This window comes from Microtus pennsylvanicus, chromosome 9, assembly GCF_037038515.1.
Source record: "Microtus pennsylvanicus isolate mMicPen1 chromosome 9, mMicPen1.hap1, whole genome shotgun sequence".
NCBI classification, from domain to species: domain Eukaryota; kingdom Metazoa; phylum Chordata; class Mammalia; order Rodentia; family Cricetidae; genus Microtus; species Microtus pennsylvanicus.
Window position 1 is genome coordinate 94,994,506 of NC_134587.1, and position 17,513 is coordinate 95,012,018.

At 40.9% G+C, this 17,513-nt stretch overlaps 1 protein-coding gene across 1 annotated transcript in view; it reads right to left on the reverse strand.

The window, feature by feature from the left end:
• Galntl6 (polypeptide N-acetylgalactosaminyltransferase like 6) overlaps positions 1-17,513 on the reverse strand; it is a 1,064,237-nt gene that overhangs the window by 84,150 nt on the left and 962,574 nt on the right. The window contains exon 8 of the mRNA XM_075986809.1: positions 15,587-15,704. Within this exon, the coding sequence (XP_075842924.1) occupies positions 15,587-15,704 (118 nt within the window). The remainder of the gene's footprint in view (positions 1-15,586; positions 15,705-17,513) is intronic.

Sequence of the window (17,513 nt, forward strand, 5' to 3'; positions counted from 1 at the left end):
GAGTTTATACATGAAAACATTAACTAAAATGAAACCATACAATTATTTTAGTCCCGTGGAAGAGTCTTATTTCAGTAAGAAATTGTCAAGATGAAGGGATATTATCTCCGAGCACAATTCAAGAAACAGTGACGTAAACCTCTAGGTATTTGAGTCCAAGCCTGGCCCTCTTTCTTCTTACCTACTCCTCTTCTCTTGACCCTCCACTCAAGTTATTTTCTGTCTTTTATTTTATTTCTTTTCCCACTACAAGTCAGGTTTCCCCTGCCTGAGGGATTGTTCTGGATTTCTACCTGGAATTATTTCCTTTTAGAACTCTACCTAGAATACTATTTGGTTTCTTCCAGGTAGCTCCAAATTCTTCTACCCCCAACACCTTTAAGTGTCCTTGGCCCAGCTTTCTTTGTTTCTGTTGTCAAAGTATTGACTACCTTCTGTGTGGTCAATACTTCTGGCCCCTTGCTCACATACTGTGTGTCTTTTCTGCCTGTTTCTACAAAAGGCAAAAATTTTTCTGCCTTCCATGAAGTATGTATCTTAAACACTTAGAACAATATGCTACCTGTAATTCATGGGCTGTGTTGCTGAATGAACAAAAAGGTGAATGAAGTATGGGCTTATTAATATAAATTAAAGCTAAGTCCAGACAGCTGACTTACTTAATGCTAACCCAGTAAGTAGCCATTGTTCAAAAATAATAGCGCTGGTATGTCTGAAGACACATTTCAACATAAGCTATTTTAGCTTCTTTTTAGGTCCGCATGATTGCAAAACAAATACAATGTAGGTTAATAGAATAGAAAGAATGTATGCAAATACAGTGTAGGTTAATAGAATAGAAAGGATGTATAAATGAACAAATTTGGGATCTAGAAAACAATTGTTTAATTTTAAGATATGACTTGGGAAGACCAGGATTGAAAACTACTTAAGATTAGTGACTTGATCATCTCTACAGAAAGTAAAAATGCTTTGGTAGATACACAAAGAAAGGCTCATTTCTTTCAGGTTGTAAAAAAGCTACTTTGGTATGAGTTGGTCTATAGAGGGCTTGAAGGACAGTCGTGGTTTTTTTATTCTCAGAAACCTGAAATTTAAAGTGATTCTTTGACATAGAAGACAGTAAACATCTTATTTTGAAAAATTTTTTTTAAAGATTTATTTTTTTAAATTATTTATAGAATTTATAACTTTAAATTCTCTCTTCCCCTCCTTCTCTCTCCCTCCTCTCCCTTGCCCCCATGTGTGGGTGCATGTGAATGTCTATATGTGGGTATGTGCACATGCGTGTGGGTGTCCACAGAGGCCAGGGGTGTCCAATGCTTCAAGAGCTGTAGTCACAGGTGGTTGTGAGTCACCTAATGTGGGGGATGGGGATGGAACTCAAGTCCTCTGGAAGACCAGTATGTGTTCTTAACTGCTGAGCTGTTTCTCTAGCCTCCTTATTTGTTTTTTAATTATGTGACTTACAGGTTTGTCTGTGAAAGGATATGGACCTGTGAGTACAATTGCCAAAAGATGCCAGAAGAGGGCGTGGGATTTTCTGGAGCTTGGTTACTGGCAGTTGTGAACTGTCCCACGTGGGTCATCCTTACTCAGCTAGAGTCCTCTGTAGGGTCAACATCACTCTTAGTCATTGAGCCATCTTTCTGGCCCCTATCACGACATTTTCTCACTACAAATTTCCATGATGACATCAGGAGAAGGTCAGGACACAGGACCACATGAGATGGTGTGGGTACATGATGACATCAGCAGAAGGTCAGGACACAGGGCCACATGAGATGGTGTGGGTACATGATGACATCAGCAGAAGGTCAGGACACAGGGCCACATGAGATGGTGTGGGTACATGATGACATCAGCAGAAGGTCAGGACACAGGACCACATGAGATGGTGTGGGTACATGATGACATCAGGGCCACATGAGATGGTGTGGGTACATGATGACATCAGCAGAAGGTCAGGACACAGGGCCACATGAGATGGTGTGGGTACATGATGACATCAGCAGAAGGTCAGGACACAGGACCACATGAGATGGTGTGGGTACATGATGACATCAGGGCCACATGAGATGGTGTGGGTACATGATGACATCAGCAGAAGGTCAGGACACAGGGCCACATGAGATGGTATAGATACATGATAGTATCAATGAGAAGGTCAGAACACAGGACACACAGCACATGAGGTGGTGTAGATGCATGAATGATGACATCAGTGAGAAGGTCAGGACACAGGGCCACATGAGATGGTGTGGGTACATGCATGATGGTATCAGTGGGAAGGTCAGGACACAGGACCACATGAGGTGGTGTGGATACATGACAACATCAGCGGGAAGGTCAGGACACAGAACCACAAGCAGAATCTGTGCACTTGTATACTGTATAGAGACAGGGACTGTCTTCACACTGGCAAAGTTTGGAGAGGAGGCGGGAAGTCTGGTTAAGTTACGTTGGCTTGGTGTCACGCAGATCGCTGATTTGATGAAGAGAGAATGATGTATACTGCTAAAGCCGTGTGTGTGTGTGTGTGTGTGTGTGTGTGTGTATGCTCACGGGATCACTGTAGCATTGCCGCTGGGAGATGTGTGAAAGGATCTGGCGATAGTGTAAGGAGATTTTCTTTTCTTTTTCTATTTTTTATTAGCTTCCTATACAAGTACTTCTTGAACTTGGCAGTGAGCTGTCATGCGTTATATGGGTTTCAATAGAAGAATTAGAGTGATCAGATTACATTACTTTTCTTTTTTTTCTTTCTAGTTATGGAAAAAGGCCAACAAAGAAATCTAAATATTTGGGGAAAAAAATCTCCTCTTTAAGACATTTTTCAAACTGACCTTACCACAGGTGCAAAACTGGCATATAAATTGTTAGATCATGCGCACTTTACAGCGATCTACAGAAGTCAAAATGAAATTAAACAGGGAATTAGGAAAAGGCTGTCAGACATAAAAGCACTAACAACCAGAAGAATTCCATGCCTGCCGCAAGGCTTCTCTCTAATAGACATAAAATTTAGCTTGAAAACGCCATGGTACACCTGAGGTACCTTTCGTTGGGTAATTGAAATGAATCTCAGACTGGCTTTTGAGACATTAAGCAGCTGCTTCTGTTTATCTTTGAGTTTCAGAATGCGTATAGAGTCATTTTAATATTTTCTTTGGAAGATCAATTCTGGGCATGTCGAATTAAAATGGATATTTTTATGTCACCTAGTCTAAATATTGTTGAGGCAAAAAACCCCACAGGAACAACTCTAGATATCTTCTTGTGTGTCTTGAGGTATACGGGGGACAATAAAAAGGCTTCTGTCACGTTTTAGACACAAAATACAACTCGACTCTGAAGTACTCGGCGGGCTCAGAAGTAAAGAGCAGTGTCTAATCTAGTTGTCCCATAAAAGCAATGAGAGGGTGTATAAAATATCATAGAATCTTCTCTGCATAGAGAGGAGGTCTAATGAGCACATTTTATAAGGCTAAATTTATTTCTACCACAACCGTTCATACAAAGCACCATCCTGGATAGCAGTTCATGGACTCTGTTTTGGGGAAGAAGGGTGTATTCCCAGGGAGGCCAATAAATTATTCTAAAATTCTGAACAACTTCGGGGGACTTCCTCTTTTCAAGGAACTATGGAGTAAAGTGTGAAAATACTTGTTAGTTAAAACTGTAGGCTTTTGCCAGCTGATGGGGAATGGAAAGTTTAAGAAGTGGGGAAAGGTGGGGAGCTGTGTGAGGACAGGGACCTAGGCAATCAGCCACCCCTTTGTCATGCTTGTGTGCTATTATTTTAGAGCTTCTCCAATAAATCTGTCTTGTATCACGTGGAACACATATTGCAGACAGCACAGTAGTGACAGGGAGTGTCGGGGATTTGAAGCTAGAAGGGTAAGGAGCCAAGGAAAGTGAGCCAGTCGGGCGCCCTGTCCTGTGGAAGAGCTTAAGAAGAATATTGGCTTTCTTTTGTCAAGGGTTTCCTGGCAGACCAAAGTTCAGAGTTCAGGTCAGATAAAGATTCAGATCTGGAGTTTGTATTGAAAAATAAATATTGGGATCTGTGTACACATGTGTTAATTCATCAATGTGCATTTAGACGGATTTTTTTGTTTTTTTAAAAAAGCCCTTCTGGTCAATGCATATAAAGGCTCTCCGTGTCAGCTGATGGGCCGGCATGGTACAAACGAGGAGAAGGCAGTGCGCAGCATAGACTCTTCCACCTCTCTCTCAGAGCAGGTGCAAACACACAAAAACCATCTCACAAGCAAGTAATGGTCTTCTCTATATTTGGGCTCCTGTTATAATACTAGTTGATTTCCTTTTATCCCTTAACCATTGTCAAAAATGATATTGTTTATTTATTCACTAATTTATTTATTTATCTTAAAATAAATTTATGTATTTATCTTACATCCCAGCCACAGTTTCCGCTCCTTCCTCTCTTCCTAGTTCCCCCCTGTCATCCTGCCCGCCCATCCACCCCTCCTCTGTTTCTGTTTAGAAAGGGCAGGTCTCCCATGAGTATCAACAAAACATGGCATACCAAGTTGCAGTAAGACAAAGCACCTTCCCATGTATTAAGGCTGGGCAAGGTGACCCAGTATGAGAAATAGGGTCCCAAAAGCCAGTAAAAAGAGTCAGAGACAGCCTGTTAGGAGTCCCACGAGAGGACCAAGCTACACAACTGTCACATATATGCAGAGTGCCTAGGTCAGTGCCATGCAGGCTTCCTGGTTGTTGGTTAAGTCTCGGTGAGCCCCTATGAGCCCAGGTTAGTTGATTCTGTGAGGTTTTTTATTTTTTTAATATTTATTTATTTTTGTGGTGTTCTTGACCTGTCTGGCTCCTATACTCCTTTCTCCTCTTCTGCAGGATTTCCTGAGCTCTACCTTATGTTTGGCTGTGGGTCTATATCTGTTTCCATCGTTTGCTGGATGATGTCTCCCTGATGACAACTGGGCTAGGCACCAATCTGGTCACAGGAGATAGCCAGTTCAGGCTACGTATCTGTTATTGCTAGGAGTCTACGCTGGGGTCTTCTGTGTAGATTACTGGGAGATTCCTCTGTGCCAGGTTTTGACCAGACCCCAAAATGCACCCCCATTTCCAGTAGTCTATTTCAGTACTATCTCCCTCCATGTCATAGCCCCACAATCTGATCACCTATGTTTCCCTCCCCATCTGCCCTTGGTCCACTCACAAAATCTCTTCTATTTCTCCTTCCCAGGGAGATCTTGGCGTCTCCCATAAACCTTCCTTGTTACTGAGTCTCTCTGGAACTGTAGCTTGTAGCATAGTTATCATTTGTTTTACATTTAATACTCACTTATGAATAAGTACGTGCCGCGTTTGTTTTTTTCAGTCTGAGTTATCTCATTCAGGATAATTTTTTTTCTAGTTCCATCCATTTGCCATCAATTTCCCGGTGGCCTTGTCTTTAACAGTGAGTAATGCTCCACTGGATGAACTAATTTTGAATCTGTCTTTCCTTATACTAAGCTCTGTGAGGGAGAGAGGGGTCTCTTCATTCTTGCTGACTGTATCACTCTGAGCATCTTTCACACAGCAGGCCTTCAACAATTTCTCCAGACTTTGCAAATGTGCTTCTGAATATATCCACTGAGACACTAGCTACATCTTTGTAACCTTATATAATTATATATATAATTATTGGCATACTGTGTTGTTATGATATATGTATATATGCACATAAAATTTTAAATATAAATATTTATCTCCTTATTTTTATTTTTGCACAGGTATTCTCTAATTTTTAGATTTTTGTAATAGGTTTCTATATTGTTTCATATTAGTAAAATAAATTGTCTCATTCTTTTAATTTCACATTCTTTTTAAAGGTCATACTTAAGATTATAATCTAGATAGATGAAAGAACAACTTTTTAGGATACAAAATTGAATTTATTAATATTTTCATGCCTATGAGAACCCTAAACTAAAAGGAATTTTAGATGGCTAAAGCTTAAACACTTTCTTAGAACAGATTTATATTATTTGCTCATGTGTGTGTGTTTATGAAGCCCAGACTTCTGGTATTAAATTCTTAATTCACCTATCTCTACCTCCTAAGTGCTGGAGTTACAGACATTCATATGCCACCGGGCCTCACTTTGGTACCACTATTCTATTGCCAATTGAAAGAACAATTTTTATCATTGAGAAACAGATATTTACAATTTCTAGGATAGTCAGTATAAAGCAACAACAATGACTGCCACCACCACTGCCCACAGTAAGAAACCACTGAGTGTAAACATGGTGGCCCAGCCTGGGCTACGCAGTGAGACCTACTCTTTAGAGAGCATCCCAAGGAGAGATTACATGAGCAAGAGGGTTCAAGATCACGAGGGGAAACCCACAGAGACAGCTGACCAGAGCTAGTGGGAGTTTATGGACTTGGAACTGAGAGCAGGGGAGACCTCATGGGACTGAAGTAGGCCCTCTGAATGTGGGGGAAAGTTGTGTGATTGGTCTTTTTGTGGGGCCCCTGGCAGAGGGACCAGGATTTAGCCTCAGTGTATCAACTGGCTTTTTAGAAAACGTTCCCTATTGTGGGACATCTTGTTCAGCCTTGATACAGTGGGGAGGGGCTTGGTATAGTCTCAATTTGATATACCAGGCTTTGTTGACTCCCAATGGGAGGCCTTACCCTCTCTGAGGAGTGGATGGAGGGTTGGGGAGGAGGTTGGTGGAGGGGGTTGAGGGGAGGGAAGGAGAACTCTGGTTGGTATATAAAATGAATAAAAAATTAAAAAAGAAAGTCTCCCAAAATGCCAAGGCAACCACCACCCAAAACCCTCAAAAAAAAAAAAACCCTTGTATACTTTGTGTTCACTAATGGTTTAGAAAAACACATTCTAAAAAAGCAGTGGCGGCTGACACATTATTTTTGGAGAAGCTAGCTTTCTGATGATTTTCTCACATATTCATAGTCTTGGACAGTGTGGTGTGAAGAATTCTTAGATGGTCTTCAAACTACTCCATGTGAGACCTTTGCATAATCCCCTCCCTTTGGATGTGTGATGGAGTTTACACCTGCATTGTTTTTATGAAGAAAGTACAGGGCTGTCAGAAGCCCTGAGTTAGTCAGGAAGGGAATTATCCTACTGAGGGGAGTCTGAGCCTCACAAATGAGCCATGACTTGGTTCTTCCTGAAAGAAGAGATTTGAAGATTTTGAAGCTTGAGGGAAATTTCATTTATGGAAGCAGTTAGCTGGCATCTTGGGAGAGGCTACAGTGAGGCCTCCCGACAATGACTAAGCGTGGCCTGAAGGAGCTGAGCGTGGTCTCGAGATGGTAGAGTGTTCTCAGTCTCAGAATCAATTCTATTCTATCAGTAGTAACCTGAGGGAACTTTCCAGATTTTTCCCCAACTGAGCCTCCAAATAAAGAAAGAGTTGATGGGAAGTTTGGCTGTCAGATCTCTAGCAGGAAATTCTGATAAAGTATAATTGCACTATTGATGAAAAACCATTCATCTTGCTTATATCGATTTTATTTGCGTAGATCAGAGTCATCTTAAGAGTTACTAACATTTTCTTAAAATTGCTTTTCTCATCACTTTTTTGCATTTGTATTTTGTGTTTTCATGGTCAATTACCACACCCAATTATTTTATTCATTTCTATCTTTACTTCTCTTATTAATTACTTACTTTTGTCTCTCGCACCATTAGGTTTTCGTTTTTGAAACTATGAACTTCTTTCTGTGCTTGTTCATCTCTGTCCTTATTTTATTTTTAACTAGAGTTGGGTGTTAACTTTCTTATTCTAATTCTTTTTTTTTTTTTTGTGGAGACATAAACACTTCAGAACCTTGGTTTTCATCTGAAAGCTGCCTTAGCCATGTCTCCTGTGTTCTGAGATATGACATTTTAATTTTAGTGTTTTTCCTAGGACTGCTATAATTTTGCTATTAATTTTGCAATTTTTTAAAATCTAATTTTCTTCCCTTTTCTCTACCTCACTCCTCGTATGCCTAGATGTTCACAGAATATCCGGTTTTTTGTTTCTTCTAATGCCCTTCATTCCAGCAGCAGTGGGTTTTATTTTTCTGTTCATTATATTGTAGTTACTTTTGTTTCTTTTTCTGTTGTTATTTTGATATCTTGCTTTAAGATCTTAAGTGTCAGAATTTCATCATCATTGACAAAGTCAGCTGCTTCATGAACCTTTATGAAACATTACAATTTAGAGCAAAATCATTTTTCTTCCCTTGGTTTGTTCTTCCCTCCCTCTCCCCCCTCCTTTTCCTCCCCTTCCTCCTCTTCCTCTTTTGTATAGCATTTTATATACTATCTTCTTTTTAGATAAATTTTATACTTACTTATCTTTGAGACAAGGTTTCACTACATAACCCTGGCTGACTTTGAACTCACAGACATCTGCCTGGCTTTGCCTCCCAGGTGCTGGCATTAAAGGCATGTGCCACGGTACTTGGTTATTTATTTATCTTTAAATTGGGATCTCACAACATTGCTCAGACTAGTCTAGAGCTCACAATTATTAATTCTTCCATCTAAGCCTCCTGAATACTGGTCCTGCCTAGGGCTTTGTTTTTTTTTGTTTTTGTTACAAGCTAGAGTCAAATGGGAAGAGGTTCTTCAACTGAGAAAATACCTCCAGCAGGTTCCCTGTGAGTTAGGCTGTAGGGCATTTTCTTGATTGCGATCCACAGAGGAGAGCTCAGCTCACACAGACAGCCCTGAGCCATGAGTGGTATAAAGAAGACAGACTGAGCAAGCCAGGAGGAGCAAGTCAGTGAGCAGCATTCCTCTGTGGTCTCTGCTTCAGTTCCTGCCTCCAGGTTCCTGCCTCCAGGTTCCTGCCCTGGTTTCCCTCAGTGAGGGACTGTAATCTGGAAGTGTGAGGTGCAACAAACTTGTTCCTCTCCAAGTTCCTCTCACAGCGATGGAAAGCAACTGAGAAGCAGGTATGACAGGTACATGCCACATGTTGTTAGGGTAGAACGTGAGCCCCAGAGTACACGGAAGAATGCTGTGAGATGCTGTTTTCATTTAAAAAACTGATTGTTCTGCCCTTATTAACTTTTTAATAGTCTTATTAATCTTTATTGAATAGCCATTAAGTTTTAAAACAATAAAAATTTTACATTACATTAAATCATCGGAAGAATGGTCAAATCCCATATTTAACAAGTAGCACATGGGAAGACGCGTAGTGTTTTTTTTTAAAAAAAACCCTTTTCAGCTAAGAGAAAATAGGTTAATCATTTTCTGAACAAACCCAATTTTGAATCCTTGTTTGATATTAACTAGATAATGACTTGTCTTAACAATTATGAGGTAGAGAATGTTCTTTTCTTTTGTTAAGTCTTGCACTAGTGTTCAGGGGATAAGGAATTAAATCCAGTGACCTCCAAGTGCCAACTCATTACTTATTCTTGTTAAGGGACCAAATAGTAGTTATTCTCACCACAGGAAGAAAAGGATGGTTAAAAGTTTTGGGGCCCAGCTTGTTAAATAGAGAGATTTCATAAGCTGGGGATAGACTAAAGGAATATTGATGGATATTGTCTTTAAAACCCTCAGATGTGTCTTCATCACTATTTGTGATAGAATGTACCCGAAGTATTTATATGCATTTATTTATTTATTTTAATAAAAATCCCAGGAACATTTTCTCTCTCTCCTATGCTGAAGTAGAAACCACAATTTTACAAAACCCACAGGCCTACAAGGGTTGATTCTCTATTGCCCCTTTAAGAAAGACTACAGAACAGTGAACCGGGAACTACAAAACAGAAGAGGGACTAAGTGTGGCGAGGCCAGGGGAACAAGCTCCCCTAAGATGGGAGCATCACTGGAGGACGATACTTAAACATGCAGACTACCTTCTGCGCCAGAGCACTCGCCTGCCTTTGTCTCCCCATCACGTCCAGTGGCAACTACACCTTGAGTACCTGGAACCTTGCCTAGTGGGAATAAGGCGCTCACCAATAGCTGGTCAACCGACTGACTAAATGCTGCCTTCTTTCCCTGGCAACTGGCTGACCTAGCATGATTTAAAAGACAGCCAACAGCCGAAGAGTCTTAGCTTCACAGGGGTCCAGATACATGTGGAAGATGTGGATGCTGAGTGTGAAGCAGGCAGCTCACTTCCTTTCCTCAGAGAACCCCTAAAGTTACACTGCCCTGATATGAAATCTACTCATCTGCCTGATTCACGGTTTTAGAAAAGTTAAGAAAAGGTATTTAGGGAGATGTCTGACCCAAAACTCAGTTCTTCATATGAAACAATATTTTCTGGAATATTTTCATTTGCCAATTGTCAGAAACGTCTGTGAAGTAATTTTTTTGAAGAGCAAGCATGCAGCGTAGGGATCTGATAACGACCACTGGCAAAAATGTTTTAAATGCTAATGTTTAAGTTGCAACTTAGAGCGATCTCTGTGTTAAGGTGTTAAATGCCACAAGTAAGCTCCACCCATCCACCCTTGCTTCACAGATCTGAAGCGCTCATCAGTTGGATCTTACAGTACTGGGCACTGAAGATTAGCCATAGTTTATGGGATGTGTCCAAAAAATCAGATGTTTGATATTTTCTTTATTATTGTGACTCATAAAATTAGAGCTAATTTTATGTAGTGCCTTTACTGATTCCTTTTGCCCAGATTCTTGCTTCAATGCATACTCTACCCAAGAGCCTGATCAAGTTTACCTACTTCATAAATACTAACAGGGAGGGACAGGAACCCCAAAGTCAGTAAACAGGATCAAGAAGAACAAAGACACCTGCCTGAAACGACGCCCTGCTAAGACATAACTGTCATGAGAGAATCTATCATTCCAACCAAACAAACTAGGGCAACTTCGTCCTGAATTCCCAATGTGGTTGCCATGGTTTTTAGACAAAGACGACAAGGCTGCATTCCAATTATACCCTATTCAATGACAGACAACTGAAAAATAGAAAATGGGGCAATAAAATCTTGGGTCACCCAGAAGAGATGTGACGGGTACAAGTGACATGGAAGTGAGACGCAAGTTTATGCTCGCTTGAAAAGGTACCTTTGTGATTTGGAATGCAACAGTGTCATCCACGGAGTCTTCAGTTTCTCAATAGCAATTTTGCTTGTCAGCCAGCCCATTACCCAAGGACATCTCTTATTAGAAATTCTCTCAACATTTTAAACTTAAAGCATTCAACTCTTAAGAGAGTATCAGAAAAATGTCTTGAACTAAAAAAATAAATGTACTCTTTCAGGTCTGGTAAAAATAAGATACAGATCAGTATAATGTTTTATAAATACAGTGACCAAATATAGTGTTCTATCTTAAAATGCTTTATTTATGTATTTACTGCAGGCCAGCTGGACTGCAACGACTAAGTAATGTTCTTGTTTTCTCCTTCTATCTCATCATAGGAGTTCTGGGATTGCCCATGTACACCACTGCATCCAGCTCTTTAACATGTCTTCTAGGTCATCAACCACATCTACGGGAGAACTCCTAAGCCACAACCCTGACAGTGAAGTTAAGGATGTGGGTGGATAAGGATCGGATGTTATCTTCGTTACTTTTCTATTGCAGAGACGAAACACCATGAGCAAGGTAACTTATGTAGGAAAGCATTTAATTTGGGGCTCACAGTTCCGGGGAGTCACAGTGTGGAGCATGGCATCAGTCAGGCGGATGGGCCTCTGGAATTGTAACTGAAAGTTTATATTTACTCCACAAGCACAAGACAGAGAGCCAACTGGGAATGGTGTGAGTTGACACACCTTCTTTAGCAAGGCCAGATACTCCACAACCCCCTGAGAGACTAGGTAACAAGGAGGCCCCAAGGAGGCACATTTCTCTTGGAACGGGAGATAGAAGAGATCTCCTGGGTAGAGTAGGGATGGAGTCATGAAGGATCAGGCTGTGGAGTGGATGGAGAGTACTGAAAGAGATGTACTGGTATGAGAGGTATTTTGGGTTCAGGTAGATATTTGGTGCAAGGGAAACTCCCAGGAATCTACAAGGATGACCCCAGCTAAGAATCCTAGCAATCGTGGTTATGGAGCCTGAACTGGCTTTCTCTTGTAATCAGATTGGTGACTACTCCAGTTGTCATCAGAGAGCCTTCATCTAGTAACTGATGGAAACAAGTGCAGAGATCCACAGCCAAGCACTGGACTGAGAGTAAAGAATTCTGTTGAAGAAATGAAGGAGGAATAGTGTGAGTCGGGGGTGGGGGTCAAGGACATTATAAAAGAACCCACAGAAACAACTAAGTTGGGCTCATAAGAACCTTCAGGGTGTGGGCCAACAGCTAGGGAACCTGTATGGGATAGACCTAGGCCTTTTTCATATATGTTACATATATGTAATTTGGCCTACATAGATTCCTAGCAGCGGGAGCAGGTCTTGTCCCTAATGCTTTCGCTGGCTTTTGGGAACCTACTCCTAATACTGGATGCCTTGTCTAGGTTTAATACAAAGGGAGGAGGTCAGTTCTGTCTCAACTTGATATGCCAGGCTTTGTTGACATCCATGGGAGGCCTGCTCCTTTCTGAACAGAAACAAAGGAGGAGTTGGTGGGAGATGGAAGGGAGGTGGGTGGGAAGGAATGGGAGGATAAATTGTGGTAAGGATATAAAATGAATAAATAAATTGAAAAGAAAAACCCAACTAACCAACCAACCAAGCAACCAATCAAACAAACAAAAACCCAAAAGGACAACAACAACAAAAAACAAAAACAAAAGAAAAACAATCAAAAACCAAAAACCAACCAACCAGCCAACCAACCAACCAAACAACCAAACAAATAAAAAACCCAAGGCTGGATTGCTCAGTCCTTTCCAATTAGTTCCTCCATCTGGGGACCAAGTCTTCAATTGGAGCCATTCCCATTTAAACTGCTCCAAGGTTTTTTTCTTTTCCTTTGTTTTTCTTTTCTTTCTTTCTTTTTTGTAGCAGTCTTATCAACGAAGCTGACCTGTTGATCCCTAAGTGGGTAATGGATAATTATTTAATCTCTACCAAATCATAGCTTCCTGAAAGCATAGTCTCTATTTAATCTTTAAAACATAAAGAAACCCCTCGTCTGCCATGTAGTGGCATCGGTGAGGGAAAGTTACCCTTCTCCACTCTGCCTCTTGCTACCTCCAGCAGGCAGGAGAACAGGCCCTGGGGTCACAAGAGTGAGAGAATTAGCCCTGCCCCTCACCAGCTGCAGCACACAGGAGAGCAGGCCCTGGGGTCACAAGAGTGAGAGAATTAACCCTACCCCTCACTAGCTGCAGCACACAGAAGAGCAGGCCCTGCAGCCCTGGACAGCACAATAGAGCTGACCCTGTTGTCAGGGATGCAGGTGAGCCAGCTCTAAGGGCTTGAGAGCAGAAGAGATACCTGGCTCTCCATAGTCCCCTACAGCAATAGGAAAAGTAGGTTCTGCATCTTGCCTGGGCAAAAGAATAGAACTGGCCCTGGTGGGGATGTGTAGGTGACTTGGATCTGATGGCGGGAGAACTGGCCCTGTTCCTTGCTTCAGGTTGTATTGGGTGAGCTAGCCAAAGCAATGCTGGAGAGCGTACCAGGGTAGTGATAACGAGGGAAAGCTGGCAGGCTGACCAAACAGCTACCACCCAGGCCCAGAACCAGGGCTATGAGTTGGTTCACCCCAACATCCACCGAATCTATGAACTGTTGGAGCAGGTGAAGGGGACGAATCTGCAGATCCCAAACAGCAGAAACTCCATGACACAGAACAACAGCATGATAACCAAGAAGAGTGCCAGTGAGAGCCATCATCAGTGGTGGAGCAGAAGCTGGTCTGGAACCAGACTATGACTCCTGGCAATGGACACTTGCAAGTAGAGAGGAATGGTCTAAAGGGACAGGTGTGACTCAACGGGTCACACTACAGCGTCTGTGACAAGAGCCTTCTCCTTTATTTTTTTTTCTTTTAAATTTGGTTTTGTTTTAGGGGGAGGTTGCAAGGACAGAGGGCAGATATGAGAAACAGGGAGATGCATGGGATAGGGATGCATGATGTGAAAACCACGAAGAATCAATAAAAGCTCAAATAAAACAAACAAGCAAACAAACAAACTCCCAAACATAAACAAGTAAACAAAAAACCTAAAGAAAGCTAATCGAAGAAAATCTGCACGCGTCAGTTTCTTCATCTAGATGATGGAATAACATAACCCCTCTTAAGATTACTTTTTAGAATCGGCACATACAAAATATTCATTCAGCATTTGGCTTGTAGCACTAAAAATGTAGCCATGCTGCTGTGGAATTATTAGTTCTGCACTAATTGTTCTACCACAACAGAGATGTACAATGACTGCCCAAAGATACGGCAAATCCAAAGGCTCGAAACAGCGCAAACAATAATCTTAGCTGCAAAATCATATGTTTGGATGGGTAAAAATACACCAATTTAGTAAATGGTATTTAAAGGTGAGAGGGAAAATTCTAGCTGTCCCAAAGCCTACAATAGCGTCTCTGCTTCTTTTGAGAATATTTGTTCTCTGACTCCTTGAGGAAAAGCATAATGTTCTATTAATACTTAGTGTTATAATCTCATCAAAATCACTCTTATATCTGAATATTGTAGCTGGATTCTTATGTTTGTCTTTCATTAGATTCAGGGTATACTTCTTTTTGCAAGGAGCACTTGTTGGACTTTGTTTTTTAATATATTTTTATATATTTCATATATATTATATATATTTTTATTATATATATTTATATTTTTTCATCTCTGTCCTTCTTCTATCTCAACTATCCATTCTCTTAGGTTTTCCTCCCCATTCCACTTCTCCCTTCATCTTCCCTTTCCGCCCTCCCTACTCCCCCAACCCCCATGCTCTTAATTTTGTCAGGCGATCTGTCTATTTTTTCCCTCCCAGGTGGATCTATGTGTGTTTTTCTTAGGGTTCACCTTGTTCCTTAGCTTCTCTAGGGTCGTGAACTACTGACTGGACTTTGTAATGGAAGTAGTCACCAAGGCTGGCTTAGGTTGCAGATCTCCATATGGCGGTGTCAGCCTTTGCTTCTATACAAACAAGGGTTAAGACAAAGGCTGGGCAGGCAGATTACTGTAGGTTTGAGGTTATACAGTTTCAGACTGGCTTATATAGTTTCAGGCTGACTAGGCTCAAGACCCTGTCTCAAAATAAAATAAAATTTAACAATGGCCTTCAATTAGTCATTGATATTTTAAAATTAAATTCGTTTTCAATTCCTGGAATTTTGAAATAACTGGTTGAGAACAAAATCTGAGTTACTCCCTCTTGTTGGAACATGAAAAGCAAAACGTTGATTTCTCTCCCTCTTCCTCAGCTTTACTCTTATTTCCATTACACTGCAAGCACTCCAGGACAAATGCCTTTGCCAGGGGAGCAGCAGAGGTAGGTAGGAAGAGCTGCTCACCTATAAACAGGAGTTGAATGGTTTCTTTTTGGGCAGAGCATGGCTGTGACTCACTATAACATCGGGAGGAGTAGCTCCAACAAACAACACTGATCGCAAAGCCAAACGATGCACTCTCTCAGAACTGTCTGTGAATATGGAGTTAGGACGGCCTGGCTGTCTTACCTTAAAAGAGATTTCATACTGCTCGCCTCCCCAGATCTCTAAGCCTGGGTCGTAGCCACCCAGTTCCCAAAACCACTTTCGATCCACTGCGAAGAGACCTCCAGCCATAACAGGAGACCTGGGAGACACAAGACAGACAATATTTAAGGGATTATGAACACCGAAGACAGTAGTATTTTGTTTTGAAATTGATAATCTGATTTAATGGTCAAGGTGTGTTCTTTTTCAGCATGGTTTTCTCTAAGCAAATGTAGAATTTCTACTGCATTTCCTATTGAAGTGGAGGTGTGGAAAGAATCTGTGTGAATATTAAACTTTGCAATCCAGGTTTTCACACAGCAAAGGTCCTTCAGAATCACACTTGGCCACCTGCTTTTTGTCACAGAGAAATACATTAATATCAGTGACTGATACATTGGGAAATATTTCTCAGTCTTATGGCTTTTTCTTAAGTCGAGAGAGATCTTTTACTGTTGGACAGAATGGTAGTGAAAATGTAGTCTCTGACATGCATTTATTCACTGGGCATCTGTCTACTTACAATAATGTCCTATTTAGAGGCAATGAAAAAGAATATAGGAAAAAATAAGATTTTAAAACAGAATGTTGAGTACGTGTGTGTATCTATGTATGGATATATACACGTGAATACTGGAGTTTGGAGGTGTCCAGAAGAGGGGTTAGATCTCATGGTACTGGAATTACAGGTGGTACTGAGCCCATTGACAATTCTACTGGGAATTGAACTCTGGTCCTCTGGAAGAGCAATATGGGCTCTGAACTGCTGACCCTTCTCTCTAGCCCAAGGAAAATATTTCTGAGGTGTAGGCTTTTATATGATTGGCAAGATCAAAGATATGGAAGAGTGGTTTATCTATTCTCCCCAGGAAAGTGTTGCGGGGGGCGGGGTGGGGGGAGCATACAGAATCTCATGTAACATTTGTGTTCTCTTAGAAATAGCATTTTTACAATCAGGTGTCCTTAATCCATTCTGTTCCTTCCCCATTTTCTGCACACATCATTTCAAAGTGGACTTATCATTGCAGTTGGAGCAAATCAAGTTGTAGCATTTGCTGGGTGCAAATTCCCAGTGACCACACCGCTATAGCTGTGACCTTTGCTGGGTTATATGTCCCTAGCAGTTTCGAATTTTAGAGATATTGGGAAAAATGATTCTGAAATTAATTATTTAATTATAAATAGTTTTGTTGCGAGCACAAAAATCTTGTTCAAAAATGATCTTATCAACAATTTGAATAGTATATTTTAGGTTAATCCATTTATAAATTAAATTCAAATGGAGCCATAAATTATCTAGAGTATTGAAATTTATGAGGGTAATTCTATATTTATTTGTTCTTGGTGTTCTATCAGTTTTCTTATGCCACGTTTTTGTAGCTTTGTTAACAGTGCAGAAATATTTAGACTTTTGTGCTTTTGATGAATTGCCCCATTATATCTAGGAAATGGCTTTTATTATTTCTGCTGATGTTATTTGCTCTATCATCTATTCTGGGTCATTATTATAATCATTTCCTTGTGTTCTCCAACTCTAGTATTTATAACCTTTTCTGTCTTTTAACCTTCTAACCATTTGTGTATTCATGCAGAACGTAGGGTTCTGAGTTGTTGATGTAGCTTCATGGGTGGAGGTGAGCATGCGTGGAGCCTAGGGCTGGATTCTCAGTGCCATCTCCAGTCACAGCACTTGGGAGGTGGAGGCAGAAGGACCAGTTCATGCTCTTCCTCAGCTATGTAATGAGTTTAGGTCAGCCTGGTCTCCAAGAGACCCTCTCCTTTCTGTTTCCCTGAAAGAGTGAATTTCTTACAAGTGGCACGTATACGCACCTTGCTTTTCAATTGGGTCATTTAGATACTTAAAAAACCAGGATTGATGTGGTTACATTTAAACCTATTACCACCCACT